The following is a 21,934-nucleotide window of genomic DNA, read 5'->3' on the forward strand; positions in this document are numbered from 1 at the left end:
AGAAGCTTTCAGCAGTGCACTTCAGTCACTCTTTGGGTGAGGTGGGGAGGGCCGGATCCTTTGGAAAACATTCAAGGTAACACAGGTACAACTCTGAAAATCTGAAGGTAAATGAGATGGGCTGTCTACTGACTGGTGCCTCCATAACAAATAGGGAAATACAGTATTCTGCCAGTGAGAGAACAAGCAGAAATGGAAGAATATAAGTAGAGTTCTTTAAATGCATGTGTTTCAGATGAAACCTCTAAAGTTACAATATTATGAGCCAAAGCAAACAAGAGTAACCATCAGACCTGATTCTTGCTATATTAAAAACAAACAAGCCACCTCCCAACTCTGTAGAATTACATTTAATTTTCAAGCCCTCATACACAAAAAAAAAAATACTAATGAACTAAAATACCCCTGTAAATTTCAATAATTATTTCTTTGTTTCCCTTCTAAATAAAAAGCACTGCAGCTTCTTAAAAAGAAAGAAAAATACTCACCCTCTGTTACTGACAATTGCCTTTTTTAAGTGAATGTAATTCGCAGGAAAAATTCCCTGTAAGAGAAAAAATTCAGTCCATTAGAAAAATACATTTGCAGTTTTCAGCATTGGTAACCTAAGCCACAATAAATAACTGCCCAATATATCTATTAAGAACCCCCACAAACAACCATTGTGTCAAAGCTGCCAGCCACAACTCTACATTCAGATTAGTAACAATTGACTCTGAATCTGTCTTAGACCAGGACACCAGACTGGACCAAACCCCCACCTGGGAAGACCAGAAAAGTGGCTCCCCTGCAGTTTGCAGCACAGCACCTGCAGCTCCCAGAGCAGGCTGATGCTGACTGGGGGTGACACAGACAGAAGCTTAAAAAGACAAATTAAACAACAACTAAAAGCCCACCATCAAATTTGCATTGAACCCCCAAAGACAGAAGTATTCTATTACTTGCATACCCTGGAGCTGTTGGTTTTTCTCCCTTTCCAAGGAAAAGCTGCTCAAACCCACTTGGGACACCTCCAGCTATTTGTCTTTTGCTGTTCCCATGAGGGCTGGACTCTGACCTTGCCTGAGCCAGTGTGCTCTTGTGTGTTGAGATGTGGGGAAAAGGGAATTTAATCCAACCTTTTCCCAGTGTTCCACACTCTCCCTAAAGGACACAGCCCTGAATCCTAACAGCAAAGTCAGTCAGTGTGTAAGAACAGCAACCTGCACTTCAGTGGGAAATACAGAAGCAGCATTGGAAAGCTTTGGATTAAAAACAGCTGACAGCCTCTGACAAAAATGTCAGCAATCAAGTGTGGGCTTTCACTTTTTAGAGTTTTAAAACCATACAATTTCAAAAGAAAAATTTTTGGGGTGAGGGGTGAGGCAGGTTGAAAGGAACATTAAGTACATAAGATTCCAAATGCTAAGGAAAATTCCTTCTTGTTCATAGGCAAGACTAAAATTATAGAAGGAAAAAAGCTGAATCTAAGAGAAATGGCTTCATCAGGAAAACAGTAAACGTGCTTGCTTTCAGCCTCATGAAAATCCAGGAAGAAAAGAAATGCCACTTCACTTCCTTGTTTGGTTCACTTCTGGTTAAAGCTGCTTATTTCTGGTATCTAAGAAACCAGGGAAGGTTCTCCTATCAAAACTGAACACATACACAAGCAGAAGTACCAACACACACAATGACTGCAGGCATTTCATTAAAGGAGTACTGCAGTCACGTCAATGTAATACAGGTAATTTTATAGTCCATAATACATAGGTATTGGGTAAACATGAGGAATCTGGTACTCTTCTCTCTTTAAATGCAAGCAATATTTAAACCAACAGATAATAAATAAAGTGAAGCTTATATAGAAGCACCTATTGGCATGTTTGGATACAAACATTTTAAAAAAACTTAGATGTCCTCACAATCATACCAGAACAGTCAAAAGAGTTCTCCAAGAGCAAAAACAATGGGAAAAAATGGCAAATAACCAAATGAAATGGTTAAACTGCAAAAATCTGAGATCACCCCCAACAACTTACAAGATCCTTTTCCAACAGACTTTTTTCAAAGTTGTCTTAGATTAATGATTCAATTTATTAAATGTGTTCTTTAAAATGCTGCATTTAAGCAATGCAATATCACCCACCTATGCTTTTCTTAGGGGAGTAGGGTGGAGAGGATCAACCTGGATGAGATTTATAAATGCTGAAAAAATTACATGTTACATGTCAGGAAGGTTTCTGATCCTTTGAGTGATTAATGAGTATCACTCAATTTAAAAAGAAATCCAATCCTCCCACAGGAAAAAAGTTAGAGAAGAAAAATGAAAAGTTTACTGGATTGCAACAGTAAAATAGATTTAATTTGCCATTAAATTAACAAATGCTTACCTTGACACTTGGCTTCTTAATGGAAACACCTCTGTACCAACCTGAAACCAGATAAAACACATTATAATATTTGTGGCACTGCTGTTTTTACACAGAAGCAAACTGACTACAACTATGCAGTTACTGAGATCATCTAAAAAACCAGCTGTGCCTCACACAGGTAAAATTTTTACAATATTTCTTGTTAGGGCTTTTTGTAAAAATTACTTTTATTTTGCTCTGCAATAATGACAAACCCTTAACAACCAGCAATGCTCTTGTTTCTTCCCACCAGGAATAAAAGCAGATTAGCTGGTTCTCATACTAATAATCCTTAGTCACTGTGGCAAAGATTCACTCAGCACTCAGGGAAGAGCCTGCACTGAACACTTTTCTTCCAGGCTGGCACATGAGTCTTGTTGCAGTGCTTATCTTGACAAAATCTCCAGACTTCAGAAACCTGTAAAAGCCATTATCATACATTTCTAATGTGCTTTAAACAAATATGAAATCTTTGCATGTTTCTAGTCTTACATGTGCCTGAGTAGAGAACAGGCTTTAGGATCTAATTTACACATCCCATTATAATTCTTGTATTCCCCATCAGGAAACAGCTGCAGACAGGACAATCAATGAGCAGTAAAACACAAAGCTGCTTAAGTGCAGGTTGAACAAAAAAACTCAGTTCCTGCTGCTCCTCACAGGTGACAGTGGAGTCACTGCAGGTCTCAGCTGGGAACAGAGGGGCTGAAATCCTCCCCCAGATCAGGAGTGGAAAGGCAGCACATTCTGGAGCTGGAACAGCCCCAGGCCTGCAGGGACAGTGGTGCCTGTCTGGGGAGGGGCCCTGGCTCCCCCTGGCCACCCCAAATTCCTGGGCAAACGTGGCCAGGCCCAAGCCAAGTTCAGCCCCCAGGTGTGATTAGAGCTGCAGCCAGTGCCAGCCAGGCACAGCCTCACCTGCCCACAGCCAACACTTCACATCAGCTAAATCCCATTAAAAGTGTTCTCATTTTCCCACTGACTTCTACTTCCTGTCTTTTGCCCTCCCTTATTTTAAATTGCACTGGCAGAACCTGCCAGTAATTTGCTATGGAGAATAGAGAAGAACAGAACAAAGTAACTGGGTATTTTGTCTCTCTTAGAAAAATGACTTAAGATTTGGCTGAGTTGTAAAAACAGTCTCATTGAGAAGATCAGATGTGGGGAAGAATGCCTTGAATTTGCTTTAAAGAAAGCCTGATAGTCTTGAATTTTTGTTTTGTTTTAAAAAGGGAATCTAAGTCAATATGAAGTAAAATAACTGATGAATTCAAGACAACTGCAAACCTCAGTACAGAAAAAAAGTAAAAATTAAAATCCATCTTTTTCATTACACAAATTTCTCATGAAGATAGGACATAACACAAATATTTGCTTCCCTATTAGATCATTGTTTATATTTTAAAAATAAACTATTGTTGTTTTGAATTCATTTTAGTTGATCAAACTTCAGGACAATCATGTCAACATAAACATAAATGCACAAACAACACATAGAGATCCTTAACATGAGTGATTTCTAGAACTCCACACAACTGTGCCCACACCTGCTTTTGAGCAACAGATGCTGCATATTTTTAAGGTCACAGAAAAAATAAATGCATTTATCCTGTGATTCACTGTTACTAATATTAAATACAGTCTGGACCTCAGAAATAACAAGACATTTAAGCTCTAAGGCAAACAGAATGACAAACTTCTTGGTAAATGGGGAAAAAAAGTGGTTTTATCCAAGTTTGTGAACAGACCTGTAAAAAACCAAAACCCAGTAAAGGGGGTGACCATCAATAATCTAGATCTGCAGGGTAGTAAACAAAAACCTAGCTAATTTCTGAAGCTTTTGTTCTTCATTCCAAAACAAGTTTTCAAAGTTTGCAAGCTCTGTGTTTACACAGTTGTGAAAACCAGGCAAGGAAGGACCCTGAGAAATCACCCAGCTCATCCAAGCCGCGTCTCTCAATCTCTCCTCACATTCAGCCTGATGCAAACAGCATCCAATCATTTATTATCAGGGCTGCACTCCTTGTCTGTGGAAAATGATCCACACACCTGTAAAACCCAGATTCCAAGGTATTTCTGCACCAGATTCCAATGAAACACTATTTCTACCACTCCACACAGACCCATTTGAAAGCAGTGGTGTTGCACAGGCAATTTTTTAGAAGAAATTTCTTTTACAGATCAACACTGGCCAGTAAAACTGCGGGTAATGTGAAATTTTGGTATAGTACTTGGAAATCTGGCATATTTATGTCAAGTGGAGATGGCAAATCCTTACTGGACAACCTATTTCAGTGGCTCAGACAACATACACTCCCCTTACAACCTGAACTTTCTATGGTTCTATTTAAATATTGGACTTGTTTTTTCTTTTGGACATAATGGAAATATTTTGTTGACTTCCCTCTGGTAGTTTTCTTCATATATTTGAGAAGCTGCTAAATTTCCTTTAATCTTATAAATCGTGCTCTCCAGATCTTACTTGTTCTTTTATTTTTATCTTTTTGAATGTAGTACAATGTTTTTTAAGTCACCTCTCTCTATTTTGAGTTTCCTTCAACTCTGTGCAAGCAAGAGACAGTCAAGCTCAGCAGAAGGGGAAAGCCCCACATTGTAAAATGCACAACTCATTCTGTATCACAAAGGAAAAGCTATGGGAAAAGGTACAAGGCTTTTTTAAAGGCACATTTAGAAAATTGCATCTGCATTACATTATTCCCTAAAAAGAACTAAACCTGCATTTTGGAATTAGTCTTAAAGACATTAATTTTGATGTAATCATTTATCTTAAAGAGCACTTGTTTTGAAGGATTTAATGACAATAGTCATCAGGCCAAAGCAGGTGCTTCACCTAATTGTGACCCCAACTTGCACTCCTGGTCAGACACAACACTGACCAACAGCTTTGGGTGTCACTGCACTGCAAATAATAACTGCTAATATTTCAGAGTTATGGCTTTTAGTGACACACAGTCTTCAGAGGGCACTGACTTCACAGAAATGGTGAAGATGGAATTTCAAATCAAGAAGCAGAAAAACACAGCTATAAAGTGACAAGAATTTTATGAATAAATGAATGTGAAACAATGATCATGCCTGCAGCGAAGTTGGGTGGGGACGTAGCTGAGATGGCTGACTTGCATCAGCCAAAGGGATATTCCATACCACACACTCATTTGGCACAAGAAAACCAAGAATTAGTCTATTAGAAATGCCACTCTAAAACTACCTGTACCTGTGGAAATCCAGTGGGGAACTTGAAGCCACATTAGAGAATCTGCAAACTGTTGGACAAAGACTGAAAACTCCTCTTTCCAAAGGTGTGTCACATTCAGGAGTCTCAGCAATAGTGCAGCCCTAGTTAAGTTGCAAAAGTAGCTCTGGGGGAGTCCTGCACACCTCAACCTCTTCATTTCAGCGACTGGAAGAGCTACCAGTGATTTTTTGATCTTTACTTGAAAGTGTGTTGAATAAAACCGGATATTCTTTCTAAAAGCCATCACATAACTTTTTTCAGATTTCCACTTAATCCACAAGAAGTCTGTCACATGGAAACAGCTCATCCTTTAGAGGACTCAGTAACAAAAAAGCAAAAGGGTCCTAATTGAAAGATATTGATCTACTCTTCAGAAAAATAATGCTCAAGTATCAGTGTTAAGTAAAGAACCATGAGCTGCAGACAGTAGGAAAAAAGAAATTCTGCATGTAATTTCTTGACAAACAAAATTCTGAAAATAAATTATGTAACTATTTATGGTAAATCCTAAAGCTAAAATTTGTTCTTAAATAAAGTACTGCTAGTAGAATCTGCTACTGGAACTCAAGCATTCTTTGTCCTACAAAAAATAAATGTACTTGGCAGTAATGTAAGTAACCCTCACACCTGGAGCAAAGCTGTCTTTTGCATATACAAGCCAATAAACAATTGCTTTTACCTTGTTATCTGCACGTGCACTGCTCTGCAGAGCTGAAGGCACCCAAAGTGGCCCAGGAGAGGGACAGGAGCAGTGCTCAGCCAAAGCTTCCCAAATCCCAGAGCACTCAGTCCCGAGCTGGCTGCTCTGCACACGCCAGGCAGGATCCTGGCCCAGCCTGCAGTCAGGGGCAGCCTGGGGCCAGCAGAGCCACAGAGCAGGCTGAGAACGCTGCCAGGGCTGCACTATTGCTGTGCCAGAACAAAGAGAGATGGGATGTGTTTTACTGTGGCTGTCAGGAGGTGCTCCTGGGCTCTGAAAGGAAACTTTCAATAACTGGGCAAGATCTGCTGCAGCAGAGGTGAGAGCCAGCAGAGGCTTCACTTCTATGGGCACATCCCAAAAAATGCAAAGAGGGAAAAAAGAATGAAAAGGAGGGGAAAAACCAACAGGAAAATGGATCTCTCACTGGAGACATCTCCCTCAGGCCACACACAAATGACTGGGAAGGAGTCACTTTGGCCCAGGCAGTCATAGGTGATCTCCTGCCTCAGACGGGAGGAAACCTGCAGGGCTCCCACAGCACTGACAGCCTGGAGTGGGACTCCTCCCTCATCTCTATGGAAGCATGGCAAAGGCATCACTTCTCAGGCACAATGAATTCATCAAGGATTTTTTTTAAACCCTAATTGCAAGTTATATCTGCTGCTTAAGTGTTCCAAATACCAGAAACACTTATTTTGATGATACCATCACTGCTGGAATAACTTTAAATATATTTTCTGCATGGTTAAAAAATACAATTAATAAAGTACACACATGAAAACCATGTAGATAAATATTTGTGTGGCTAGCAGAATTTGCATGGGTAAGATAATATTCTTTTAACTGGTGCTTCAGGCATCAGCTGGTGTTTCCATTCTTCAGTGAATATACAAAATTCTCAAGGTAATAATTACAGTTACTGAAGTTATAGCATTTTTAATCTAAAGAAAATTGCCCTCTAGCAATAAAAACAAATGGACAAAACAGACATTTTAAATTTAGTCTGAATGCCTCTAGTTCCTGACAGCCACTGCCTGTGGCAGGGCAATGGCCATGTGACTCGAAAGACACAGTGTTCTTCAGAATGCACAGTGCAAATGAGTATTTCAAACAAGGAGTGTGCTCATACTTTGCCACTTGACAAAAGAAAACTCCATCTTTCAGCATTTCCAGTGCCACACTAATGCCCCTCCAGCTCCTCCAGGCACGGCAGGCAGAGCAGAGAACTCCACTTGGTGTTTCAGTTCTCCCTCAGTGCCAAGATCACAGCAGAAGGGCTCAGAGAGGGGGAAAGCTGTGAATGACAAGCACAGGTCTAAGGGGGGCTTGATGAACATTTCTAAACTTTGAGTAAGACCAGTGGAGGATCTGAGGGTCCTTTGTGAAAGCAGTAACTACAAAACCTCCCTGGTAGCACCTTGTGCCTTACAGCTGGTGTGTGTTTGATGGAAACACAGGTGGAGCCTTTGGCAGCTGCAGAGGAGAGGCAGGTACCAGGTCCATGGGTTTTATTTACTGGAATAGTGGGCAGTGGGAGGCCTTTGTCAGACTTAGGAAGGGGTAAAATCCAGTGATTTACATATTTGTGGTTTGGTATGAAGGCGCACAGAGGAGCAGGCACACAAATTTGGGGAAATCCAAAAGTTCCAATTTCAAGCATGTAAACAAGATCCAAACTAAAAACATCAACTCTATTTCATTTTAAAAATGCATAGACAACCACAATACTTTTTAACATGCTATCAGTTGGTAGTTATATTTATATTTATTAACTTTAGAGATAAATACATGTATGTGGGGGTGTGTGTATGCACCTACATTTGTTTCTTTACTCTGCAAATATGTATAAAACTTATCTGCAGTGGTACCCAGAATCTTGAAATAGGAAATTCCCTCCTCTTTCATTCAATTGCTCTAAAAGCAGGGATTGCTTCTTACACCAATCACTACAGAAGAGCACTTGCTCTTTTATAATACAAATACAGTTCTTCAGTAAGTTATTATGATTAAAAATAAGCACATTCACAAGTACAGCTACTCTTTGAATCTTTGTCAGCCTTGAATTCTCCGTTGAGTCTCTGAAATCATAGCTCACATCACTAAAAGTTTTTGTGCATGTGAATCTTTCCAACCCAGACAGAAAAATCCCTGCTGCAGACAATTATGCATAAACTATTCAAGAAGTGAAGCTGAAACAGCAATGGATCTCCTGTGACTCTCACAGCAGTGACCCTTATTTTGTGTGGGTTAACATTATTTTATCCAGTCTGTCTACACAAAAGAGTCCCCAGCAAAGACTGCAGAAGTAGAGGACCCTGTTAAACAACCACTTTGACAAGGATGCTTAAAAAGCAACTGCTTTTTTTCCCTCTTTTAAGAGTCTGCTTTGCACATTTAGTGTGCTTTTTTGCATAATTCACACATGCAAGAGCTGCAGCACAGACCATCTGAATATTCAGATGAGTTTCATAGTGTGGAGTTCCAGATGTTATTATCAAAATTAATCTATCTTTTTATACACAAAGTCCATGGTAAAGACACCTCAACCAAAATGACAGGATGGAGGGCTTCAAATGCAAAACCAAAAAAATTCTGTACCATCTTCCATCCAGGAAAACCCTGTCTGAGACCTCCTTTCTCAGCAATTTGAAGACTGGCATGAATTGTTTTTAAGGAATCATTCTCAAAACTACCAGCAAAGGAAATATTCAAAGCCTAATTATTTTAACACTGTAAAGACAAGTTGGATTATCCACTTGCTTTTCCATAAAAAAACCTGCTCCTTGGAGATCATGCTTTTATTTTCCAGTTTTAAAAATTTCCCAGAAATGGTTGGAAAATACCATGACTGCTTCAGTCATACAGTGTTTAATTCCCTTAGATTTATCCCATCCTAAGCAAAGGGATACTTTTTTCCTGAGCTTGCACCACGTTCTAATTTACAGGACCTGGTAGAATAATTACAATCTGCCCTCAGTGTGTGAGCACAGCTTAGCCCACCAAAGCATTTGTGGTTTATAAAAAAGCATGGGATTGTTTACAGCAAGCTTCTTTGTGGGCAATTTTCTCCACTGCACTGCAAAGCTCTCATTCAAGAGAATTTTTACAAACGTACGTTACTGGAAAAATTAGCATAGAGAAGGTGACTTTTTGTGATGAGTTAAGTCAGTGGGAAAACAAACACCTGAGTACAAGAAAAAGCATCAAGAGCAAAAGACAGTTCCAGGCATGAGAGGCAAAGCAGAGCTTGCAGAAGGTCTAGGGAGCGAGATTAACACTGGAGATGAAAAATTACTTTAAACTGAACAGACAAAACCCCACATCTACAACTTTGTGGAATGTTAATTTGGAATTCAAATTTGTGGATCTGGGTTTTGAATTTGTTCAGCACTTCAGGAATAAGGTTACATTATTCCACCTCAGACTACAGTGAAACATGTACTGTTACTGTGTCTTGTCAACCTATTTTTCACCAGACACGTTTTACAACACTTGCTTGAACGTTAGGATAAGAATAATCTTCCTTTTACATAGAACTTCAATCACATTCTTCATTGTGAATACAGCAGAGCACTAGGACATTCAATTTATTCACACACAGACATCTTCAGCCACATAAGAACTAGAAAATTTACAATGGCATTTTGCTTTAAGTACAAAAATACACATCAAAAATAAATTCCGAAAAATCCCCCTAAACCCATATTTTTTACATTTTTTCTGATATTGCAAATCTATTTAATAACTAATATTTTCCACCTGCTCAGATGTTTTTAAGTAATTAAACTGATACACTTAATAGAAATGCATAACAGTAACACTGAGAAAATACAGTAAAAAAAAGATACCGATTCTGTACTTTACATGATGAAAATTCAGTGTAAGACCCAGTTACAATACAACAATCAGGTCAGGGTTCAAGATTTTCTGGACAGATGGTTAACTTCAAACACACTGACCCCCTATCAGACTGGATTAGTGCCAAGAGCACTCAGCCTTTCCTACGGAAAGTGGGTCAGAGTAGGTTTTATTCAAGTGCTTTGATTTGATGCATCATGATTTCCAAAGAACTTATTAAAATCTGCTAGATTAAGATATTGGTATATTCTCACATGGAAAATGGGGTTCCTTCCTGGCCATCACACTTACCTTCACATTTTTCCAGGATCTGGACAGTTTCACCTAGTTCCAGGACCAAGCCCTGCGGAACAGTTCCTCGGAAGCTGCATATCACTGGAGGGTGGGGAAAAAGAGAGAGAGACATATGAGGCTTGGATCTTTGTGTGAATTTTCTTCTAAGCATAGCCCTTTAGCTCACTCCCTGCATAAAAATAGCTCTTACATAGCTGCCCAGAAAACCTGTCAGCCAACTTTTCCTGATCAGGTGTGTTTATTCCGGCCCTTATCGGAACTTAAGATCAACAACACCATAAAAGCTGAGCTTTTTAAAAAAAATTTAAATTAAGCAAGGCTTGTAATCACTTTAATCAGCAACCTCTGATTCATATTGCATACAAAGATTTCCTTGTCTCACAATTCTTACTCTACTCCACAACCCATCAATGGAACAAAGCTGCCCAAATTGCAGAGATTAAAACAGGACATCAACTCCAGCAATTACTTTTCTCCAAGCTGAAACTATTTCAAATATAATCTGTGCATCTAATAGACTCCAAAAATCCTATAATACTATATATTATATTTAAGCAGACATACAAAAGAATCCATAAGAATCTGTTCTTTTCATAAGCACTATCTAACATGATAAAGCATCTTATTTTTTCAGGTATCCTTAATTTTCATTAACCAGGGAAAATAAGAACCTATCTAAATGTTTCAGAAAATATTAATACAATAAATAAAATCACTAAATTAAACTTGTTTTTTAAAAGAAGTTTTAAATATTCACAGTATATAATGATATATTCTTCAGCTATATTTATCAAAATACAAGAGGGACATGGACATGGGCAGTTCCCTCAAACAAGGGTGAGTTGCAGGTAAGGTCCTACCTGCCCCCAGGCCCAGCATTAAAAACTGCCCCAGGCCCAGAGTGAATGCAGCACTCCAGTACCTTGCTCCAGGTAAACACACCCAGGAGAGCTCCCCTGTCACCTCCACACCCCGGAGCATTCCAAGTGGAATTGCACGAGCAGAAACAGTGACCCCCAGTGGGCACCATCCCCTTCTCCAGCTAAGGTGGACATTCACTCCCCTCGGAATGCAAACACTTCAGCTGCGGTGAAGGTGCTCCCGTGTGATGGAGGCACATTTGTACATTACACACAATATTCTGAGCTGGAAGGGACCCGCCAGGATCAGTGAGTCCAACTCAAGTGAATGGCCCACAGAGGGATCAAACCCATGGCCCTGGAGTTCCCAGCACCATGCTCCAAGCAGCTGAGTCCAGCTCCTCCCTAAAGATCCTCCCATGCCACGAGTCCCTTCTGACTGCACATGAAGCTGAAGAACACCATGGAACCCAGGACTCCACCATGTACCACGAGGTTGGGCTCTTGAACCTTGGATTTCTAAGAAATAATGAGAAATGCAGAGACAAAACTTCCACCAAAACAAAACTGCATTTTAACCCTTTGCACACACTTCATAATGGGCAAGGGAAAGGAAGAACTAACTACGCCCATCAGGCAAACACCCACATGAGGCCAACACAAGAAAGAGTGAAAGAAAGATCTGAAGGGAACCAAATGGCACCAAATGCTTGCATTTCCCCAGTGAGACTCAATGCAGGATTTAATCCCAAGAGCTAAGAACTCAGAATTTCATCAAGAAGCCTAAACTGCTCTCTCAGCTCTTATGGCCCAGCAGAAGTCACCGTCAGTTAAATGAGGCTTTAAATTCTTGTTTACATCAGAGGCAGGAGAAACACAACAACTGGCTCCAGACTGGAATAATGCAGACAGCATAATCCAACAAAAACTCAGCTCATCAGCATTCTGCATCCATTCTTCACCCGTGAAGAAATCATAAATATGGATTTCAACCAAAGAAAAACTACTGAAAGCCTCTCCCAAAGAGCAGGAACACTGACAACTGAAATGATGAACTGGCAGGACATTATCAAACCTCCAATGGCTTTTCCTTCTTTTTTTTTGCCTCTTCAGTATTTTACAAAGCTGGATCCTTTAAATACAGAAAATGTTTTCTTTCTTCTAATTTGCAGTTTTACCGAATTAGGAACATACAAGTTGATTTGCAAAATACCACAAAGTCCTGTATTAAAATGTGATTTTTTTTTTAGTTCAAACCAACAAAACCACTAAAAAAATCATGTATGTCTCAAAAAGGGGAATTTCAAACAGCTTGAGTAAAAAGTTACCTTTGAAAACATCAGAAAATAAAATGGAGAAGTGTTAATACAGTAATAAGATATTCATTTATGAGAGTCATTTTAGATACATTAATAATTTGAGGAATTAATACAGGCATGATAATATTAAAAACCAGTTTCCAGACCATTTTCATCTGTTCTGAGCATGCCATGGATCTCATGACAGAGACACCACTCATGGGACTGGTGGGTGTTACTGGTTGTAGACAATAGAAAAGTTAAATCATGGAGGAAAAACAACTCAACTGCTCTTACTCAGCCAAGCCCAACAAGAAACAGTAACTCTGAAAACATTATTGCATGCTAACATTGCATTAGGTGCTCTGAATTGACAAACAGCAGCTGAATTCCTATGACAATTATTTACTATATTAAAGCTACTGAATCAAGGATGCAGCTGGGACAGAAATCACCAGTTCTTTGGCTATCAAATATCTGCCTATTATATAATAACTACAGGTGGGTTTGGAATAAAAGCTAAAGGAAAGGTACCAGGAAAAGACAGTACTGGGGTTTTTTCAATTGCTGACAGAACAATTTTTCAAAACATGGTCAGGAATGGTGACTTGAATATATTTAGTCTTACAGAAAGTGACTCTAACAGATGTGTTAGTTTACAGATACAAACTGTCCATTTTTAATAGGATTCTACTGGTCACACAAAGAACATCTGATAGAAGGACTGTACAATATGTGATTGGCTCCTCAGAATTCAGAGCATTCTGTTCATAAGATAAACAAAGCTCTTTTCTTAGGTCTACTTCACTCAAAAAAAGACTAAATGAGCAAAAATTACAAAACAGAAATCAACTGATTCCATCAGCTCTAGATACAATCTTTGTGATCATACTCAATTAGAAACTTAATTCTCATACAAAACACTCCCCCTTCATTCTCAATACAACAGTATTGAATCTAATTCCTTTTGTAATCATCAATAAATTATGTTAGTCTCTTCTGTTTGACAATTTTTATAATCAATCCATAGGATTGGTGAATAGCAATATAGGTATTATCAGAACAGTGCAAGACAAATCTCCAGAGTAAATTATTTTCCAGCCACGCTGAATTGAAGTCAGGAAAAATTAAAGAACCCAAGTAAACTGACCCAATAGACCAAAATGTCTTGCTGCACTGTGTAGCAAGAACAAACTTGAACATTTCTGAAATAAAAAAGAATGGTAAAAACAACTCGTGGACTATGACCGAATCACAGAAATTTAAGGCTCTTTTATAGTCTGATTTATTATTCCAACAGTTACTTTCCAAAAAGTTATGGATGTTACTCATTTGTTAAGCTAAAAATGCATTATGTAAGACAACCTTATTTATAGAGTCCCTTTTAGGTACACAGTTCTTCTCAGCAGCATTATTTGAAAAATACAATCACAAATATAAATAAGAAATACAGAGTAATTCAACTACTCTGAAGAAAACCATTTACAGAGAGCACTCTGACAACTGATTTCTTTCCTTTCCATGTAAAGAGAAATTCTTTACCCAACATGATCACCTACAAACTGTCCATCCATCCATAAGTTCCCATCATTTCTTACAAGATCCATGTCCTCGGGCACCAGAACACACAAGTAACACATCATCCAAACAGGCACAAAGCAAAGCCTTTACCCACCAGTTTACAGATGTGACTGATCCCTTGGACTCCAGGACACACTGCTGAAATATTTAATATCCATTTTCAGATCTGAAGCCCCTTGCCATCATTCAGCTCTATAAGGAGTCATAGTTCCCCTCACCAAGTCGTTTCAGCCAGCAGTTACAGCCAACATTGAGGAAAGCTTTGAAAAAGCACCACATGCCATGTGATCCAGGAATTATCTCCAGGACTGAAGTCCCTTATCTGTGGGACTTAAACTGGACCACAGCAAAGGAAATCCTTCCCTCTTCACCTCTGCAATTTATCAGTAAGAAAGGCACAGCCCAGCTCACACAGGCAGTGACCCTCATGCTGTACCAGAACACACGAAGGGATTGTGGGGTACAACATATAAGAACAGATGGCATTGCAATGATGGTTTCAAAAGTCAAGGGTCCAAGAGATGACAGATTTTTCTTGCCCATGGATATGCCCTGACACAGTGTAATATAAACAGCTGCACTGCAAGTCTCCAGCAGAAGAGAAACTGCATCAAAAGTCAAACGGGACCTGTTAAGCCAATGCATCTTTGCACACCTCTGACTCCTCCTGTGCTCCACCTAAAGAGCTCCTTGCTATGTGAACAAAGATGATCCCATTGATACAATTCAGGAGATTTTACAAACTATGTTCTCAAACAGCCCCTGTCAATAGCTCTTGGAGAAACTGCACTGGGCTGTGATAAAGTGGGCAGGTGTTTGCACAGATTATAAATAATCAGCAAAGTGATATGAAATAAAAGAGCCATTTCCCTTAGTGAGGACAGATTGAGCAGCAAGCTCTGAAGGGATCCCTGTTGGAATCCTTCCTGTTTCAAGTATTCCTAAATAATAAAAAAAATCTCATTGTTTAGAGAAGCCACAAAGTTTATAAGGCCACTGAGGCTATTCAGAGTAATAAAGAGCTATAGGTTGACCCAAGCTCCACAAGTAGGACTGGCAGATGAGCCGTGTTCAGTTCACCTGCATGGCATTCCATGAGGGATGACCAATCCTCACCTCAAACACAAAATCATCATCCCCTCCCTTGCTAGTGCCACACTGAGTGGAACCCTGGAGTGTCAGAGGTTTTATCATAAAACTCAGTGCTCAGCCACTGTCAGAGACCACCCCACATCACTCAGAATGTTGTCTTGGGGAAAAAGAGAAGGCACTATTACCCACAGGACTGCATAAAATCCCTAATGAACCCCATGAGCCATTTTCCCCTTTGCCAAAAAGGACTGAACAGCATAAGAACAGGTAGAAAGGAGAGAGAACATAGCAAGGACTGAATGAAGACTTTCATGTGATTGATTGTTAACCACGATGGGACTTCTGTACCAGGAAGGCTGAAAGGGTGGAGAGGGGAGAACTGACAGAAGGTGCACAGGGAACTGTTGCTATCCACCTCTAACAGTTCAGAAAGCAGAGCAGTGCCAAATGAAGCAGCAGAGTTCAGAACTTAATTAAAGTACTTTTCCACACAGTGCACAAACGGTGGAAGTCCTCATGAGATACCGTGGGTGACAGAAATGAAATAATCACTGGAGCTCCAAAGCCAACAGGACAAACCCACGGATGTGCCCCACGCTCTGCCCCGTGCCAGGAACAGCGGAGCCCGGGGAAAGCTCCACCCCCACGGCCGGGGCAGGCTCGGGGCTGGGACGGGGCTGCAGGGCGGGCGTGATCGAGCGGGCACCGCCTGAGCTTCTGCCCTGGGCCAGTGACTGCTTTGGGACCCATCCGAACTCCAGCATGGCCAAGAGGAGAGCACAACTCACACAGAAATGCTGAATCAGGTTTCACCTGCGTCATTGTTGCTTTCTGCTGCCAGCCACAGAAGTGGTTTCATTTTTGCGGTGATAAAATTGAAAATGTATCTTGCTGTTAAAATCCTTTCCAGTTCAGGTTCCCGTGCCCCAGCCCGCCCGCCCAGTCTCACCTGGGCTGCAATGCTGCCGCTGACCATTTCCCTTCCCAATGGATGCCAATGCCCTGACAAGCACAGTAATAGAAATGTGTCACATTTGTCACACCAACTGTGGGAAAACCCAGGACAACACCGGAGAAATGCCAGAGAAGCACCCAGCCCAACACATCCAGCTGCTCATCCCCTTAAAACATGATTTTTTTTCCTAGCATTTGCACAAAGTTATGCAATGAACTGACAGGGCAATATGCCTTCTCATGTACTTTCTTATTTTTTTAACCTATTTCTACACATTTCACTGAAGACTACAAAAATATTTTGATCTTGCATAATGTTCTATTTACACTACATAATATCAGTTCAGCTCATGAGTAATTTGTTTATTTTCATAAAGGAACAGAACCCTTTCCCTCCCTACTGTCCAAGATGTAACAATGAAAATAAGAAGGACTTATTTAAGTAGGGGCTGAGAAACAAAATCAGTTCAAGAGCTTTCCATGTTTAATTGTTTCTTTTTCCTTCTCCAAATCTAGACTATGTGTCTCCAAGTCATTAAATTGGGCTTTTAAAAATTATTTTTTATTTCCTAGATTTTCACATTCACAATAGAAATCATTGCTACTGGAACAGATCCAATATGCTAAACCACATTTGGATTTTTCTTTATCATAAGATGTTGGTAAGGCCATGATTTAATGAACTCTATGGGTTAATATGGGGGGGAATTGTAATTTCTTGAATTTTCAACACATCTCCATTTACAAAAGATAGATCTTCTTGGACTTCATGACAGTTTTCCCCAGTTCTCAACTCATTGTAATATTATTATCTGCCTTATTAAAATTCTGGTAGCTTGTAATATTTTTAGATGACACTTGCAGAACAAGTGGTTCAGGTTAAAGTATGTAATTTAATTTTTATAAAAAATGACCGAGTGTACTGCACTCAGCTTGCAGTTATTCAGATTATGCACTGACCATCCCTCAGCAGATCTTGAACTAAACCCATTGCAGGAGGAATGGCAGGCAGAACACATGGGAGATACCCAGCTGCAGCTGTATTGCTCCATACCCAAAATAGCCTGACAAGGTACAATCACACTGAGCAGACACTGAACTGTGCTCTGTGCTACAAACGTCAGAGCTCCCAAGCTCTGTGCCGGTGTATTTATGCTTTATAACACATGAGCATGTTTGAAACTCACACCTCTAAGAATGTGGAGTATGTGTTTACTTAGGGTAAACACAAACTGAAATTTCACAGTCCTTATACAGCATTTTGTATTCAACTGCTACTCATTGTCACCAGTTAACACCGAACACAAGTCAGTCCCTGAGCTTAAGATTGATTTAGATTGGTTAGTATTAAAGATTGAATTAAATACTAGATCATTATCATATGAGCTAATATTTTATATTTAAGAAAATAATGGAATTACTCCAAACTGATAAACTAATACTATGATGAGCATGTCTCTTTCCCTGAAATAATTTTTCCAATTAATCCAGCTATTAAAAGTGTCTAGTATGGCACAATATATGCTAGGTTTAAGAGCTGAACAAGATAAACTTTATTTTCTTCCCTGTAACGCCCAGGTGATGATAAAGGCTCCATGTAAACCAAGAGTCACCAGGTGAGCTCAAAGATGGCTCTAAATCCAATAACTTTTCCCTAACAGGAGCTAAAAGGGGGGGAATGAAGGGTATTAGAACAGGGCAAAGATGTGGCTTCCTCCAACTTGAGACATCTGTGGACTGGGCCTTCCTAAAAGAAGGTTTTTATTTGTACTAATTTTATATATGTATTTAGTAGCCTTTTCTATAAATTTTCTTCTATGGAGCCACCCAAATGTTGTGGAACCACACCCACTGTTAACAGCCCCATGAGCCCAGAACTCCACACGACTCTTCCATCACAGAAATGGGGGTTCGCTTGTTTGGCTCCTGTGCACCAACACTCCCAGGAATTGTATTAAACAAGTGAGAGAACAATTTTTATTCTTCCACTCCATGGTATTTGTGTTTTGAGAATTTTCTAAGCTACCTTTGCTTAATAATGCATTTTCCAAGAAGAGCAGATGTGGATTTTTTGCATTTAGGGCTGGCAGAAGGAACAGTCTCCAGGCCAGGCCAGGATGACTGGGCAGGAAAACCAGCACTGACACAAATTATCCCACAGAGGACAAGGGAGAGGCAGATTCAGCTTTACCTTTCTGTGAGGCAACTGTGTTGCACAACCACGCCCACGGCAGCACTGAATTAATACTTCCCAAACCTCCCCACACCTTCCAGTCTGAGCCTCTCTCAGAACCACAAACCTTTTCCCAACAAAAAGAAGTTCTTGAACTCAGAAAATTGTGGGTTCAATAATTTAAAATAAAAAGATGTAGTTTGTGATGAAAAAAAAACCTTCCACATTTTTATAACAAAATTAAAGGCCAATATGATTAATTTTTTTCCTTTGTGGAACTGCTTGATTAAACCTGGCAGCTTCATAGATTGCACAGTTAGAGTCTGATAATATTTGACAAGGGAGCAGAACCATGAGGAAATGAAAAGAAAAACATTTCCATTTTATTCTACAAATACCTGCTATAATGTTTTCACCCTCACAATACACCTTCCAAGTATTTAAATTATTAATTGTGGGTGAGGGTTTCAATTATTTGCCAGAAATGAATCTGAGACTTGCAGATTTATTTGCAAGTGCAGGCCTTATTCAGGAAGTACATCCACAAAGAATACAGGGAACAGCACTTCTAAAACAGTCCTGTGTTTAAGCAAGATGACAAAATGAATAATTTAGACATGGAAGAGAGGATATAACCAATTACACCTTAAAAACCCAAATGAAACATGAAGTTTTTGCAGAAGGAGCATTTCTTGCAGAGTGCACTGGTACACATGACACAGAACAGGGCTCTAATCCGATTGGAATTGCCAGGCACTAATGTAATACACACACACAAAAAAGATTATCAAAAGCTGATTAAAAGCCATCCAAACATTACAATTGAAGAGTACAGATTAAACAAAAGACATGATTTAGAAGAGGGCTAAAATTTTTTGACCTTATTAATGGTCTTTATGAACTTTTACGCCAGATCTCGATGAAGAAGAATATCCCTGAGAACTGAAAGCCAGGCATCACACTTTGGGTGCTGTGCAGTGCCCAAATTACAGCACAATGAAGTGAAGGTATTTCAGGCTGCTCGGGGAGCAGTGGCAGTTGCTAGGCAGCATCTGCTCCTGTCAGAGATGCTTCTTTCTTTGTGCAGCACAGAACCCCAGCCAGGAATACTGCCACCAATGGATTATTCCAAGGCAGCTTACTGCCATCACATGGCATCTGCAGAGTGCTCACCCGCTGCCTAGCAACACCGCCTCTCTCTACTGAGTCATAGCAGCACCAGGACAATATTCCTGCAAAAAAAGAAACAGATGCCTGAGAAGAAAGGTGATCATTCAGTAGCAAAGGATTGCAAGCATCCTTCCCCTGCCCTCCAAGATAAAAATAGAGATTGGGCTGAAAAATCATGAGCTGTTTAAAATAGTTTTGCACATCCTGGTGGCAGGAGGTGGGAGAGAAGGAAGGGACCAAAACCCACAGTGTTGTCCACTGCTTTAGCTGTGCTAAGGGACTGGTCTTGAGCTCCCAGCTTTGCAAGGATCTATCCTGGTACTTCATCCTCTTCCTGTCACTCTCTTCCTCAGTTCATTCACCCATACATCATTCTCTCTATGCAGAAACTGAATGCAGCAGGCTTTTTCTCCCTTTTAAAGAGAGCAAAGGCTGTTTCAGTTTCTGAAACCTTCTCCCTCTTTCCAAACCCAGCTGGCTCTGCCCAGAGAGGTGAGGAGCTGCTCTGCACTGCTGCGTTCCACAGGCTGAAATGTGAGCCTGTTGAACACCTCACTGTTCAACACCAGAAACAAGGTAAGAAACCAATCAAGTTTTGTCTCTCCTGGAGGGTGGAGATTGCAGCACCTCTCCAGGCACCCTGCTCCAGGGCTTTCCCACATGCACTGTGGGAATCACTGTCCCTGACTGGAATTCACCCCCAGGCTCCTCCTTTCACCCTGCAGCTCTGAGAAGTGTCTGCACCTCCCCAGACAGCTGCTCTCCATGAGCCAACCCTTTCCTATGCTCCATTCCCAGCTTGTACCAGCCTGGATCTCACAGACCCTCCTCTCTCCCCGTGTTTCCCCCTCCTCACCTCACCCCTCATACTGTGAGGTGCAGCCCAGGAGCAACTAAAGGAGGAAGGGAGCATTGCCACACCATGCTGGTGCCCAGGAACACAGCCAGGGACAGGAGAACACCACTGGCTCATGTTCACACAGCAAAGCCTCAGGGATCACCCCACAGCACCTTCCAGCCTGTCCCATTCTGCACAGGCTACAGCCTGAGACTTGCACATCTCCTATCTGCTCAATAAGTTCTGAACACATTAAAGCTACCTGGGCATTTATGGTCACTTTGCACATTTTCAATGAGCAGCAGGAGGGGAAGGATAGGGCAGATTTATAAAAGTATATTTAACAGCATACAGCTCCTGCATTTTAGCTGAAAACTCTATTTATAGTCAGCCTGTACTGGCTGCTACACAACAACTCTGCTGAAGACATCTATGAAACCTGTCAATCCACCCATAAGAACTTTGACTTTTTTGGTTTGCAACTAAAATACAAAAAAGGAAAAAAGCATTTGACTGACAAAATTGAAAATGCTTTTTTTTTCCACAATTTTTAATTCTTCCAATCCTTACTGCAGCAAACATACATTATTTAATGCTACCAACATCATCTGAGATGTTGGGGAAAGCCTCCTTTTCTCTTTTTGTGTCCTCCACACAGGTGGTTGTTGTTGTTGTTGTTATTATTTGTTTTTATTTCATAAACTATTTTTCCCCTGTTAAAAGGAGAATATGGTCTTCTGCCAGAAATACAGTCACTCCAGAAGTGGGGGAGAAAAAGGCAAACCAAACCAAACAAACCCAACAAGATCAGTAGTTGCAGTTTGGGGCCTTGCTGTGATGAAGAAAGAGAGAGAAGCCTATTTTCTACTTCCTCTGCCCCAGAGTCCAAAGAGAAGCTGTTTCTGCCAGACCAGTGCTTGAAACACAAGCATAACCCCCTGGGATTCCATAAACTGGGATCACAGAGATTACCAAACACTTATCTGTTAAAAAGAAAAACAAGTGGTCCCTCCTTTCAGATCAGTGCACTGGGAAGGGCTGAGCTGGAGCAGCAGGCAGGAGGATGGATGGATGCAGGGATGGATGGATGGATGGATGGATGGATGGATGGATGGATGGATGGATGGATGGATGGATGGATGGATGGATGGATGGATGGATGGATGGATGGGATGGATGGGATGGATGGGATGGATGGGATGGATGGGATGGATGGGTGGGATGGGTGGGATGGGTGGGATGGGTGGGATGGGTGGGATGGGTGGGATGGGTGGGATGGGTGGGATGGATGGATGGGATGGATGGATGGGTGGGATGGATGGATGGGTGGGATGGATGGATGGATGGGAGGGATGGATGGGATGGATGGGATGGATGGGATGGATGGGATGGATGGGATGGATGGGATGGATGGGATGGATGGGATGGGGTGGATGGGATGGATGGGATGGATGGATGGGATGGGAT

General features: G+C 40.7%; 1 protein-coding gene across 13 annotated transcripts in view; it reads right to left on the reverse strand.

Moving 5' to 3' along the window:
* The window catches only part of DOCK3 (dedicator of cytokinesis 3), a 186,717-nt gene that overhangs the window by 156,696 nt on the left and 8,087 nt on the right, over nt 1-21,934 (reverse strand). For all 13 annotated transcript variants that reach the window (XM_063164504.1, XM_063164497.1, XM_063164503.1 and 10 more), the window contains exons 2-4: nt 10,499-10,582; nt 2,370-2,410; nt 489-544 (exon numbers count right to left, since the gene is read on the reverse strand). In XM_063164504.1, the coding sequence (XP_063020574.1) occupies nt 489-544; nt 2,370-2,410; nt 10,499-10,582 (181 nt within the window). The remainder of the gene's footprint in view (nt 1-488; nt 545-2,369; nt 2,411-10,498; nt 10,583-21,934) is intronic.

This window comes from Melospiza melodia, chromosome 10, assembly GCF_035770615.1.
Source record: "Melospiza melodia melodia isolate bMelMel2 chromosome 10, bMelMel2.pri, whole genome shotgun sequence".
NCBI lineage: Eukaryota > Metazoa > Chordata > Aves > Passeriformes > Passerellidae > Melospiza > Melospiza melodia.